The following is a 14,135-nucleotide window of genomic DNA, read 5'->3' as shown; positions in this document are numbered from 1 at the left end:
TTAGTCTAGTAATGTAGTTATTTCTATCAACTGTTATATTTGTATACCCATTGTCATCAATTTCTTTTCTGCAATGCTCTTTTTTCTTCTTCATGTTTTTTATATCCTTCCTGCTTTCTTTGAGGATGAAATTTTATGTATTTAAAACTCTTACTTTCTGTTTCTTAATACTGCTACCTAATGTGGAATAGATTATTCCATTTGTCTTCTTTCTTTCATAATTGTTTTGCTCCGGATTTTGCAGATTTTATTCCTGTGAGAGCCCTAATTGCCTTGTACCATCTATGAGAGTAAGGATGACCTAGGCTCTTGCTTGTGTTCCTTAGGTAAAGAGAAGGAGTGCTTCAGGATGGAGAGATCTGGTTGCAGTATCATTTTTACCATTTCTATCTTCTCTTCCCTCTACTCTTCAGTTTTCTCCCTCCAGTTCTCCCAGTTTAAAATACTCTAGGTCCAGGCCCTGCTGTTATCTTAGGTTGGCCTGCCTCTTGGGTGTGGTCTAGCTTGAGGCAGTGTGAATGGAGATGTGAGGAGAGGAAGAACAGTAGAAACTCTGAGAGCCAACCACTCTGGCTGCCCTCATTTCTAGACACTGTCCATTCCAGCTCTTGTTCTCTCTCAATTTTTCTCCTAATATTTCAAGTTAGAATTGCTGCTTTTCTGCTCCTTGGTAATGTCAGGCAATAAGCCATCCAGAATAATACACAGAGCAGAAAAAGCTCACCTAAAATGCAAAGTTCTCTCTCAGACTAGCCACAAAATATTGTCACTGGCCTCATTGGCTCCAGCCTAATAATCTTACCACACTTCTCTTCCAACCAAAGCTCAGTTGTGCATTGATTACTTACTTTATCTCTGAAATCAGTCATCCTCCCCATCTCTGCCTTTTTGGAGGGGCATTTTTAATTGTTGTGTTACTCAGAGAGAAAGTAGCTTACCTATGGCTAAATCTGGAAATCTTCTCATCTTACGTTTATATGATCATATTGCTTTGTTTTTAAAACACTCACATTGATTAGCTTATCAGATAATCCTAAAATTATGTGAGTCATGGGAAGCAGATTTATCATCTCCCATTCGACAGATAGAGGAAGCAAGACCACAAAGAATTACATCGCTTGTACAGAGCTAATCTGTTAGAAGATGTTAAAATCTTTCATTCATGGGAGAACTTTCTTTACATACTGACCAAGAATAAAAGACAGCTGTACCCACAACAGATTATCCACAAGAGTTCCATGTGGACTAGAGGAGTTCACGTAATTTTCTCCATGTTGTAATTTGATACTGTGATTTCTTTTTTTTTTTTTTAAAGATTTTTGGGGCATATGTGTAGCTTTTTACATGGGTATATTGCATAATATACCCATGTAAAATTGCCTTCTAGTGTACCCATCATTCAAATAGTGAGCATTGAAATGTTTCCCAATGTGTAATTGTTTAACCCTCACCTCCCTTTCTCTTCTCTCATTTTGGGATCCCCAAAGTCTATTATTTCCATCTTTATGTCCATGTGTATCCATCGTTTAGGTCCCATTTATAGATGAGAACATTGGTATTTGATTTTCTGTTTCTCAGTTATTTCACTTAGAATAATGGCCTCCAGCTTCATCCATGTTGCTGCAAAGGACATGATTTCATTAATTTTTATGGCTATATAGTATTCCTCATATATATATAACACATTTTTTAATCAAGTCACCTATTAATTGATACTTAGTTGGATTCCATGACTTTGCTATTGTAAATAGTGCTGTGATAAACATACAAGTTGAGGTATCTTTTTTATATAATGATTTCTTTTCCTTTGGGTAGATACTCAGCAGTGGGACTGCGGGGTTGAATGGTAGTTGCGCTTTAAATTGATCTTTAGCATTGCAATGCTTTAGTTTTAAGAGGGTCCAATAGTAGATTTTTGATAGTAATATTGCTCTGAATCTTTTATTGAAGAAATTACATGATTTTATAATGAAGAAAATGAGTAATGCAAATAAATTAAGGAGCCATCAAACTGCTGTACAAATAACAAAAATTTTAATTGAAGTTTTTATTTAAGTATAATATGAAATATAAATACCTCGTCATACGTTTACTGGAGAAAAATAAATTTTTAAAAACATTATATGAATTTAAGTCAAATATTAAGGTATATATTTTAGTAATAAGTGACAGCATTAACTTCGTTAAGTGATACTTACATTTTTATCCCTAATTTTCCAGTTTTGCATGGACTCTCTTATATTTTATCTGGCTTGATTATTCAAATATTCCTTTATCATCACTAATAAAAGAGTCACTGACATGTGTCAAAAAGAGTTTGAACTATGTTATTCTTGGCTTCCTGGACCTCTGTTAGTTTATCTGTCAAAGGAGGGTGATAGCATCTCTTCTGCATATGTAGTAGGGTTGTTGGAGATGATAAGGGTATGTGTGGAATCACTCAGTACACTACAGAAGGCTGTACATGGAATGGTTAGGATATATTATAATTTTCTACTTAAGGTTATTTTGCAATACAACTGCAACTCATAAGCTGGCTAAAATATTGGGATCCACTAGTCCACCTGTTATCATCATAAATAAAATTCTAATAAATTTAGCAAAATTCTGGCCTTGAGAAACTTTGATTTGACACTGAAATTTCTTGTCTTTTAGAGTTATCACAGGCAATTTTACTGGCAATTATTTTTCATTTTCAAAGTATATTTAGACTACTTCTGATAGTTATTAATGATTTTTCAACAATATTATTTTGCTCATTTTTAGACATTATTAAGAAAGAAATATCTAGCTGAATAGCAATAAATAAATAAATAAATAAATAAATAAATAAATAAATACAAACACTGCCAGAGACTAAAATATATTTTCTATCTGGTCACTATTAATTCAATCCAAAATTAGAAAGGAAAAAGATAAAACACTTTAGTTTTGATGTGTAGTCAAATCTCCTTTAGTAGCTGTTTCTTCTCACTTATTCTTCAGGAATAAGAAATGCTAGATTCCTCCAACATCTTGTTTTAGGTGATATTAAAATCCTCAGTCATTTTGAAATTCTTCATACTGAACATGGAGAAATTGGTAGTTTCAATATGTCAATATGAATATTGTCATATGCCAAAAGGAAAACACAGGATGTGAAATCCTAGCTCAAATATTTCCAAACTAAAGGTTAGAGTAGCAGTTACAGGCAAAATTTTGCTTTGTAAAACCCTATTTGGCAGGATTAAGGAAAGGGATTAAACTCTGAAGGATTTCTTTAGTTAATATTTCAATAGATATAGCAGTTTCATTCCTATGTAGGCTATGTTCAAAAAGGACTCCCAGTGGCAGGAAATGCTGGTACTTGTGGCAGAAAGACCCTAAGATGACTCCCAGTGATTCCTGTCTCCTGTTTTTCATATCTTTGCATAATTCCTTCAGTGTCTGGGAAAAACCGTGACTTCTTTCTGATTAATAGAATCTAAAAACTGTGACAGAATGTCACTTCTGTGATTGTATTATGTACATAAGATTCCAGTTTAGCAGACTGGAGCTAGAGATTCTTCTTGTGGGTTTGAAATAAGCAGCCATTTTTGAGAAGCCCATGGGACAAACTATTGAGGGCAGCTTCTAGGACCTGCAGGCATATTCTAGGGTCTCAGGGTAGGTCCAGCAAATAGCCAGCAAATGCCAGGGCCTCTATCATACAACACAAGGAAATTAATTCTTTCTGTAATGTGAATAAGCTTGGAAGGTATTTTTCCCCAGCTGAGCCTCTATACAAGAACACAGCCCAACCAACAGTCTGATTGCAGCCTTGTGAGACCCAGAACAGAGGACCTACCTAAGCCATGCTTGGAATCCTGACATATAGAAACCGTGAGACAATAAATATGTTATTTAAAGCTTTTGACTCTGTAGTAATTCTTTATGCAGAAATAATAACCAACACAGCACCATCAATTTTATTATGTTTAGCATTAAAATATCTTGAGTCACTAATCAAACCTCTTATCATCTATCTTTTGAAATTATTCTGAGACTCTAAATGTTCATGGCTCTGAAAAAGGGGTATAATAGTGTTGGTGCAAGGTTTACACAAATAAAACTATAGTTCAAGGATTCTCCTTGGCAATCTCATTTTAATTTCATTGTACTATTTTCAATAAAGGCAACATATATATACACACACACACACATATAGTATATATATGTATATATACACACATATATGCGCATATATATACACATATATATATGCACATATATATACACACATACATGTGTATATATATAATGCAATTTAATCTTCTTAAAATAAAATATATGCCCACAACATTAATTGACAGTGAAGAAATATGATTATTTTCAATATCCAACCAGAAAAAAATGTGTAAAATTATTGGGAAGTGTCCTCAAAAAGAAGAAGCATGCTTCACTTTTGGAGGAAATGTGGAATTAATAGCTGCAATTTAAGTAGTCAGAGTTATAAGATGTACCATTTATTGACGGTGGTTGAGGATTAAGATGGAAGAAGCCTGAATTCCCAAGGACTTTGTGGAGCAGAATCATCGTGTTACTTTCTGAAATGATACATCACAACCTGAGTGAAATAATTTTCTAGACTGTTTAAATAATGGTTAAGCCATGTTTAAATCCTGGTTATTTGGAGTTTATTTACACGTTCAGAGAGAAGCAGTTACAGCAGTAATCATGAATTTGTGAATCATAAAATTTTATCACAGCCTGCACCTGTGTATTTGGTTGAAGAACAATGATCGACATAACCCTGGCAAAGTCATATGCAAAAGTCACTATAACTGTAGCATAGAGATACACAAAAGGCTAGTATTTCAGAATAAAGAAATATGTGAAGAAAGACAGAGTCCTACAAATGTGTGATGATTTGGGAGAAGCAGCATAGTCACATTTGAATTGAATTTGGAATAACTGGTAGAACTGAAGTAGAGATTATGCTACATATTTTATTTGAGATATTAATGAGTGCTTTGAAGAATTATGACAGTGAAGAATTTGCATATCATCCTATAGGCAATGAACAGAATCAACCTTTCTCACTTAAGCTAAGCTAGGTTTTCAAGGAAAATAAAGCCCAACAATATGAAAATTTCAGAGATCAGATAAAAGGAAACTGCAATGTCCCAGAAGAGAATATAAGGCTTAAGAAGTGCAATAGATACAAAAACAAAATTACTTCAAGATGCTATGCACATGTAAAACTGGCAAAGTTTTTCAGAGAAAGTTTTTATTGTTCTCTTTTTGATGTTTAATCTTGTACCTCACACTTAGTAAGTAGACAGGAAATACTTGTTAAATACATTCCTGATTGTAAAAAACAACTCAGTTGAGAGTACATACTGGTGGTTTTATATTCAATTATAATTTATGGCTATGCAATAAAAAATCTATTATATATATACACTGTTACCTTAAAAAAAAAAAAAAACACTCCTTTAGTATCTTTCATTTAAAAGAATCTTAAAATGTCTCCATTGATAAAATTCCTAAATGTTTTACAAGTTTAAGTATATATAACTGTATACATGCACTTTCTGGAAGTTAGAAGGGCATTCTACTTTTATCTCCTGGATTATATAGGGAACATCGATTACCATTTTATTTTGCTCTTATTTTCTTTTATCTAAAACCATGTAATAGGCCGGGCGCGGTGGCTCAAGCCTGTAATTCCAGCACTTTGGGAGGCCGAGACAGGCGGATCACGAGGTCAGGAGATCGAGACCATCCTGGCTAACACAGTGAAACCCCGTCTCTACTAAAAAATACAAAAAACTAGCTGGGCAAGGTGGTGGGCACCTGTAGTCCCAGCTGCTCGGGAGGCTGAGGCAGGAGAATGGCGGGAACCCGGGAGGCGGAGCTTGCAGTGAGCTGAGATCCGGCCACTGCACTCCAGCCTGGGCGACAGAGCGAGACTCGGTCTCACAAAAAAAAAAAAAAAAAAAAAAAAAAAAAAAAAAAAACCATGTAATAAATGCATATGTTTAGACTATTGCATTTAAGCAACTAGACAAAAAAGCTAATATAAAAATTATACTTTTTTCACATTATTTATTGCCTTGCCTGACTTGTCAAGAAATCTTAGTCTCCTGACACCCATAAACATTTCAATAAAAACATAATGTCAGAAGCAAGTCTGTTAAAGTGAAGAAATATGAAGAAAGTGTAGTTAGTGGGAACATAATTAGAATAGCTTAGAGCAAACATCTTGATTGCTAAATATTTAGGAATATCAATTAGAACAATTTGAAAGGCACAGATAATTTAAAACTTTACAAATAAACACTGCATTTGGCTGCAGATTACCTGGGTCTTCATGTTCAAAAAAAGAATAAAAGTGCATCTTCATTAATCTGTGGTGTTGTCAACAGAATCTACCAGTAGATTCTGTCATCTGGTTTCTTACATAATCAAGCTGCTGGAAACATCTTTTCTCTGCTATATTATGTAATGGGCATAACATTTCAATGTTGAAGCATCCCTTGTGGTTGGTTTAAGCCAATGTGTAGCTTAAACCTACACAATCTACTGATGTAGATGACCTGAGACCTCCCAGGTTGATTTTCCGCACTGACTGCCTCTTGCAGTTGTACGCTTGTTCCAGCTGGCCTTTTAGGTGGCAAAAGCAACCCCTTCTTACAACTTTGCTGAGATGTAAGACACGTGCACCCATGTCTCCAGGGTCTAGCCTGCTTAGTGTGATAAAGCTGAGGACAGTTGACAAAACTGTTCTATTCATCACGTATAATTTTTAAGAGAGGGGTTCTTTGAAATAGTGAGTTGTAATGTGTATTTGTTATCTAAGACTGCCATAACAAACAGCCACAAACTGGACGGCTTAAACAAACAAACAAACAAAAACTATCTTCTCCCAATTCTGAAGGCCAAGTCTGAAACCAAGGTCCTGGCAGGACCCTACTTCCTACTTCTGTAGAGACTCTAGGGGAGAATATATTCCTTGCCTCTTACAGCTTCTGGTGGCTCCAGGGGTTCTTCAGATTGTGGTTGCATTACTGCATACTCACATTGCCTCCTCTTCTCTCTTAAAACTCCCCCTGCCTCTCTCTTATAAGAATACATGTTATTGCATTTGAGACCCACCCAGATAATTCAAGATAAGCTCCTCCTCTCAAAATCCTTAACTTAATTACATATGTTGCCTTGTAAGTTAATATCCACAGTTCCCAGGGATTAGGACATAGACTTACCTTTTTCGGAGGGCACTAGCTAGCTTTCTAAAATATATATGATTTATTTTCAACTTAAGCCATCCTTTTACTCTCTCTGTATTCACTTTCTTTCTCATTTAAAAATTATTTTCAGAAATTTTCTTTCATTGAATCATTAATTCTTTTGTTCATCCTTCATCTATTTAATCACTCTAGAGTTACTGGTTTTCTTTTCTAGATCAAGCAATGTGATGGGACATAATGGGGTATAACATAGAATGATATTCAGTCATGCCATGAAAAAATAAGCCCAGATATTTTGAAGTATTGAAGAATATGTTTTTCCAGAGTTAAATATTGAGACATTTTGAATCTTTGATAAACTGAAATGCATACTCCAGTTAAATCCTGTGCTGTAATATTACAGAACTATTAAAATGGAAATATTTATGTCTACATATTAATATATAAGTAATATAGGTAATACTTGGAATTTCAAATTTACAAATGGGCTTATTCTAATAAATCAATATGCTACATTAACCTTTAGAACTTGTAAAACATAGCCCATCGTAGAAGATGAAAAATGGCATCTGGGTTTCTACTAAAGCTCATGAAGCTCACTTAAACCACATAAAACTGCTGTGACTTCACCATTAAAATATGAATACATAAAATGTATACAAATGCAAAGTATTTTTTAGTATTATAGTTAATTATCTTTAACATAGATAGTATACTACAAGCTAGGCTCATCACAGTTTCCAAAATACCTTGGCTTACTTTCTTCTTTTTCCTAGCAGGAAAATATTCTCACACCTCTTCTGACATCTAAGTGAACACAACTCTATTCTTTTAGCCCCTTACTTTAACATACATCATAAACATAGAATTTTAAAAGAAGAAAGAAAAGAGGAATAATCTTTTAAGATTTCCTGTGAGTTAATACAGGTATAGATGTCATTGCCTTTTAGTTTGATTCTATACATTTTGGTGTATAGTTAGATCAAGTCTACTTTGGGATGACTATACAAAATTCATGGTAAGTGGAAGAGTAAAATAATTGTAAAAAATAAAATTTAAAATGTTTTTAGTTAATTTGAGTCTCAGAAATAAACAGCATTATCTTGAAAGATTTGTTTTGTGCATTAAAAATATATGGATCTTTGTATACTTCTATTCCATGGCTCTCTTATGTTAGATTCAAAATTTTGAGTTATGAGAAATTCATAAGGAATACTAATCCTGATATGCTTTAGTAGATGAACTAATTGGTGTTTCAAAGTTTCATCCAGACATCTGATATGCTTTCCTAGATTAGACTAGCTAATATTACATTTCAGAAAGCAAAAATGGCTAAAGGCAGTTCATAATTAGAAAGTTCCCTCACAAGTTAGAAATTATCACTTATAATTTATGCTATTAATAAGTTTTAAGTTTGGAACATTTTAATCACTTTTATGACTTCTTTTTAGATAATACACAATGTCCAGTTTCTTTTTTTACTACCATGAACATTTCAACTATTACAACTAACTACCTATGACAAAAAAAAAATGAGGAGTATTTTCTTTTAATGCATTCCTAATTTGTCACTCAAAAATAATGTGCAGTATATAGATTATAAAAACAATGTAAATAATTACATAAGTCATAATACAGAGGGAATGTTTAAAAGACAATGACATCAAAAGTCAATACTTCTCCCTAATTTACTATCTGTCAGATACAACTCTACTGCTTTTTCTTGGAATATTTGTAAACATATGGCCAGTCAAAGACAAAATTGAAAGTTACCATATATTGAGAGGTAGTAAATAAATACATACATAAATAAGCAAATAAACAAAAGAAAAAAATTCTGGTAATAAGAAAACCAGAGCAATTATTTATTCACATGAGATTTGAAAAGAAAAAAAAAAATTTGCAACTTGATCTAATTAAAGCCAGCCAACACCACAGTATGTCTCATTATTACTGAAATACTCTAAATAACTGATATGGCTTAGCTCTGTGTCCCCACCTAAATCTCATGTGGCATTGCAATCCCCACATGTCAGGGGAGGGCCCTGGTGGGAGGTGATTGGATCATGGGGGTGGATTTCCCCCTTGCTGTTCTCATGATGGTAAGTGAGTTCCCATGAGGTCTGATGGTTTAAAAGTGTGTGACACTTCCCCCTTCACTCTCTCTCTCTCTTTCCTGCCACCATGTGAAGTAGGTCCTTGCTTCGCCTTTGCCTTCTGCCATGATTGTAAGTTTCCTGAGGCTTCCAAGTCATGCTTCCCGTTCAGCTGGCAGAACTGTGAGTCAGTTAAACCTCTTTTCTCCATAAATTACTCAGTCTCAGGTAGTTCTTTATAGCAGTGTGAGAATTGACTAATACAATAACCTACCTCCTCCTCACTAACTCTACTAAAATTCAGATAAACTTCTATGTAATTTTGTAGACCCGTGCACCCTTTATACTATTAAAATAAATTTGACTTAAAAATAAATGTGTAGAAGCTCTAACTTGAGTAGTCAAGCTGTTCTATGCTCCGTTGATTTACAAAGTGTTTTCATTCTTATATTGGCATAGCTCTAAACTCTCTTGGTCTAAAAAAACAAAACATATAAAAAGAAAATATCTGGAATCCTACCTGTTACAAGAAAGCTGCATCTCCCAGCTCCAGCTTCATTTATGATGCTACAGTTATAAACTCCATAGTTTTCATTGGAAAGACTCTTCACAGGGTACTCTGTGTATTCCTGAGAGTCAAATTGACCCGTCCTTAATAATTTATTGCCCAAGCGCCACTCGTAGGTCAGCACCCGTATTGGATAGGCTCTCAGTACTCTGCAGCTCATAGTGACACTTCGATCCTGTCCTTGCCGGATTTCCAAGAATGCTGGTTCCACTGCAGGGGGATCTGTAGAAAAGATATGTAAAAACAGATGAAAGATGTGACTTGCAATACGCCAAAAGCTACTCTTATTAGAAGAAGCCATTTTTAATAACACATGCAGCAATAGAGGAGGAGTGTGAGAAGTGAATGAAGAACACATTTAAGCCCAGAAATTTTAGCTTGGGTTGGGAAATGTGATTTCCTGAGGGTAGGAAGTAAATGAGTCTCCTTGCTTTACAAATGCATTTGCAGGTGAAACTACTAGAGCTGACTGATCCTTCTTACCTCTTTCAGCAAATATTTTTAAACTTACCTATTAATTCTAATATTATCAATATTCTCCTCTTTTCTTTTTTGTTTGGGGCCCTTTGTTTTTGTTTTTTTTTTTTTTTTTGAGACGGAGTCTGACGCTGTTGCCCAGGCTGGAGTGCAGTGGCGCGATCTCGGCTCACTGCAAGCTCCGCCTCCTGGGTTCACGCCATTTCCTGCCTCAGCCTCCTGAGTAGCTAGGACTACAGGCGCCCGCCCACCCGGCCCGGCTGTAATTTTTTGTATTTTTAGTAGAGACGGGGTTTCACTGTGGTCTCGATCTCCTGCTAACCTTGTGATCCGCCCGCCTCGGCCTCCCAAAGTGCTGGGATTACAGGCTTGAGCCACCGCGCCCGGCCCCCTTTGTTTAAAAGTGGTAAGAATTCCTTTTTTAATGTAAAATGAAAAGATTCCTCCCTTCATTCACTTCATGGTCTGATACCGAAGGCAGCTATTTAAAAAGCTAATTTACAAAACTGTATGAAAAATTATTCTACAGTGCAAAGTAAATAAGAATTGAATGACAGTATGAGAGTTGACCAGGCAAATATGTTACAAAAATGATACTCAGTTGTGTCTTCAAGAATGTACAGGGAATGGTCAGGTGAGTAAGCAGTAAGAGAAAGTATTCCAGGTAGAGAGATGTGTATATTCAAAGGTACAAAATCTGAAGAGGAAGGGATGTTCAGAGAAATGCAGATGGATTAGCATAGCTGATGCACAAAAGAAGACCATAAGCGCTTGGTGGGAAATAAAGATGAAAAGAAAGAGACTCTATTCAAGGAATGCATTTTCTTGGTATTGAGGAGATCTTCTAAAATTTTTAAATAAAGGATTTATATGATCAAATTAATTTTTTTTTTTTTTTTTAGGAAAAATATTGTGGTAGATAGGAAAAGCAGAAACCACAGAGGGAAGAGACGAGTTGCAAAAAAATTAAATCACTGGTGAAAGTCTGAACCAAGGTGAGGTCAGTGGGACCAAAAATGATGCCTTAGGCAATGAAGGGGATAATAGCGCCAGTCATGAAGACAGCGAGGAAAAGGAGAGGTAGATCGATGTATGTTTAATGTGTCAATTTTATGCATCTGTCAATCACACATCCAGAAGCAGTGTTTCTTCATTTCCAAATATATGTGTAACATTTTATTTTCTCTTTGCTTTTGATTTTTTGCTTAACTGAACTGTAGTCAGATAAAATAGTCCACGTTTTCAATCCTCTGAATTTGTTAACACTTGCTGTATGACACAATATACAGAAGATTTCTGTTCTTGGTGTGCTCGCTAAGAAGGAATAGTCTGCACTTTTGAAGTGTGATATGTATCTATTGGGCCGAGTCTAATATCGAGGAGTTGTCCAAATCATCCATATAGTTGTTTATTTATTTATTTTTTGCCTACTTATTCCAGTTGAATTAATTCAGAAGAGTATGTTAAACTCCTCTAAAAAAAGTTATAAGTTTTAGATACCTAATTTAAAAATTCTCCTTGTAGTTCTGCCTCCGTTTTGCTTGACCTGTTTTGAGGCTATGCTATTAGGTAGATATGAATTTAGAACTGGTTTATGTTGTCCATGAGTTGAATATTGAATATTTTATCACTATGGTCTCTTTTGTCTCCAGCAATGCGATATCTATATATGTGTGTGTGTGTGTGTGTGTGTGTGTGTATATATATATACACATATATAGTCTAACATTATTATAGTTACATTGGCATTTATTTTGTTAGTATTTGCATGTGATTTTTTTCCATCCTTTTTATCTTATACTTTCAATATCTTTATAAGTATTCTTATTCTTATACTTTCAGTATCTTTAAATTTTACAAGCATCTCTTTTAAACATCATGAGCTTATGTTTTATTTTTTAGGATATTTTTAAAGTCTGTCAATCGTTTTTTAACCCAGAGCACTTATTAGCACTTTATTCATTGACATTTACTGTAACTACTTATTTTGTACTTTTATTTTATTGCATTTTTGTATTAAATTTACTGTAACTTATTATTGTGTACTGTTTGTTTTCTGCTACTTTTTATTGCCTTCTTTTAGATGGATGGATTACATTATCATTCTGATCTTTTTGCTGCTACTACTTGAAGATTTATTTACTCTGTTTCTATTATTCCTATTATCTCAAAGCTTGCAACATGCATACTTAAGTTATCCAAAAACATCAATCAATACCCTTATTATACTACTGAAGAAAACAATAATCTAAGGATAATTTATTCCTTTTATTCTCATTCTAACATGTGTTAGTGAGTCATGAATTTCAATTCTCTTTTTTTTAATAAAAAGTCTATTGTACATAGTCGGGCGTGGTGGCTCACGCCTGTGAGCCTCCCAGCACTTTGGGAGGCTGAGGAGGGCGGATCATGAGATCAGGACTTTGAGACCAGCCTGGCCAACATAGTGAAACTCCGTCTTTACTAAAAATACAAAAATTAGCCGGGCATGTGGCGTGTGGCTGTAGCCCCAGCTACTCAGGAGGCTGAGGCAGTCGAATCGCTTGAACCCAGGAAGCAGAGGTTGTGGTGAGCTGAGATTGCGCCACTGCACTCCAGCCTGGGAAACAGAGCTAGACTCTGTCTCAAAAAAAAAAAAAAAATTTATTGTACATTATAGTATAATATTGTATACCTATAGTATTTTTAAAAAGTCCAGATATTTGCTAGCTTATTTGCCCTTCATTCCTTCTTTCATTGTAGACTTTCCATCTGTGACCACTCTCCTTGTGTCTGAAGTTATCATTTAGATCTATCATATCTTTAGTGAACTCTTCGATCATGATTTTCTAAAAAATATATTTTAGTTTGTGGGGCTGGGAAACCAAGAGCTCTTAATGCTATGCCCAAAGACTGAAGTTCTCTATAGGAAACCATACACATGCAATAGTGTTATGTTTTCCTGAGGAAATCCAAGACTTAGCCACTCATAAGCATGCAATAATCCATGACTAGTGATGTGGAGAAGTAAACAAAGGTCCCAAAGTGTATGTATATATGTATTTACGTGTGTGTGTATACATGTATATGTTATATACATACACACATATACATACATATATGTATATATACATATATGTGTACATGAAATATAATTTTCATTTTTCATATGTATATGTGTATATGCACATATACACATATGTAGAATTTGTGTGTACATATACATATATAGAATTATACATATTATGTATAACATACATATATGTACATATAAGTTAAAATACATATATATTTTAATATTTTATATATACATATAAATATGTTTTATATATACATACATGTATGTGTATATATATTTAATGTTTTATATATACATATATGTGTATGCATATATATACACACACACACATTAAACATTAAAAGGTATTTTCTTTGTAGGTTGTCAGGCTTTGTTCTTTCAGTGCACCATTATATAATTCCACTGTCTTCAGATGGCTCTTGTTGGTGTAAAGAGGTCAACTCAAAGTCTTACACTTTGACATGAATGTCTTTTTTTTCCTCCAGCCACTTTCAAAATATCTGTGTCATTGCTGTTCTGCAGTTTCAATATACGGTTCCTAGGGATGGGTTTCTTTTTCACTTACGGGTTTGAAATTTGTTGGGCTTCTTAAATCTGTTAAGTTTGGTGTCTTTCATCTGAAGTAATTTTGGAAAATTCTCATGATTAGTTGTTTAAATAACACCTCTATTTCCTTCTTTATATCCTCGTTAGATGATCCTGTTCATTCTGTTTTTGATGTCTTT

The 14,135-nt window shown here is 34.4% G+C and overlaps 1 protein-coding gene across 2 annotated transcripts in view; it reads right to left on the bottom strand.

Annotated features, from left to right (window-relative positions):
* MDGA2 (MAM domain containing glycosylphosphatidylinositol anchor 2) overlaps positions 1-14,135 on the bottom strand; it is an 830,171-nt gene that overhangs the window by 107,486 nt on the left and 708,550 nt on the right. For both annotated transcript variants that reach the window (XR_007727541.1, XM_050798601.1), the window contains exon 9: positions 9,828-10,097. Coding sequence is in view for 1 of the 2 variants with exons in the window: in XM_050798601.1 (XP_050654558.1) it covers positions 9,828-10,097 (270 nt within the window). In the remaining variant the exon portion in view is untranslated. The remainder of the gene's footprint in view (positions 1-9,827; positions 10,098-14,135) is intronic.

Source organism: Macaca thibetana, chromosome 7 (genome assembly GCF_024542745.1).
Source record: "Macaca thibetana thibetana isolate TM-01 chromosome 7, ASM2454274v1, whole genome shotgun sequence".
In the NCBI taxonomy this organism is placed as follows: Eukaryota; Metazoa; Chordata; class Mammalia; order Primates; family Cercopithecidae; genus Macaca; species Macaca thibetana.
The sequence above is the reverse complement of the archived record's forward strand: the minus strand, read 5'-3'. Positions and strand labels throughout refer to the sequence as shown.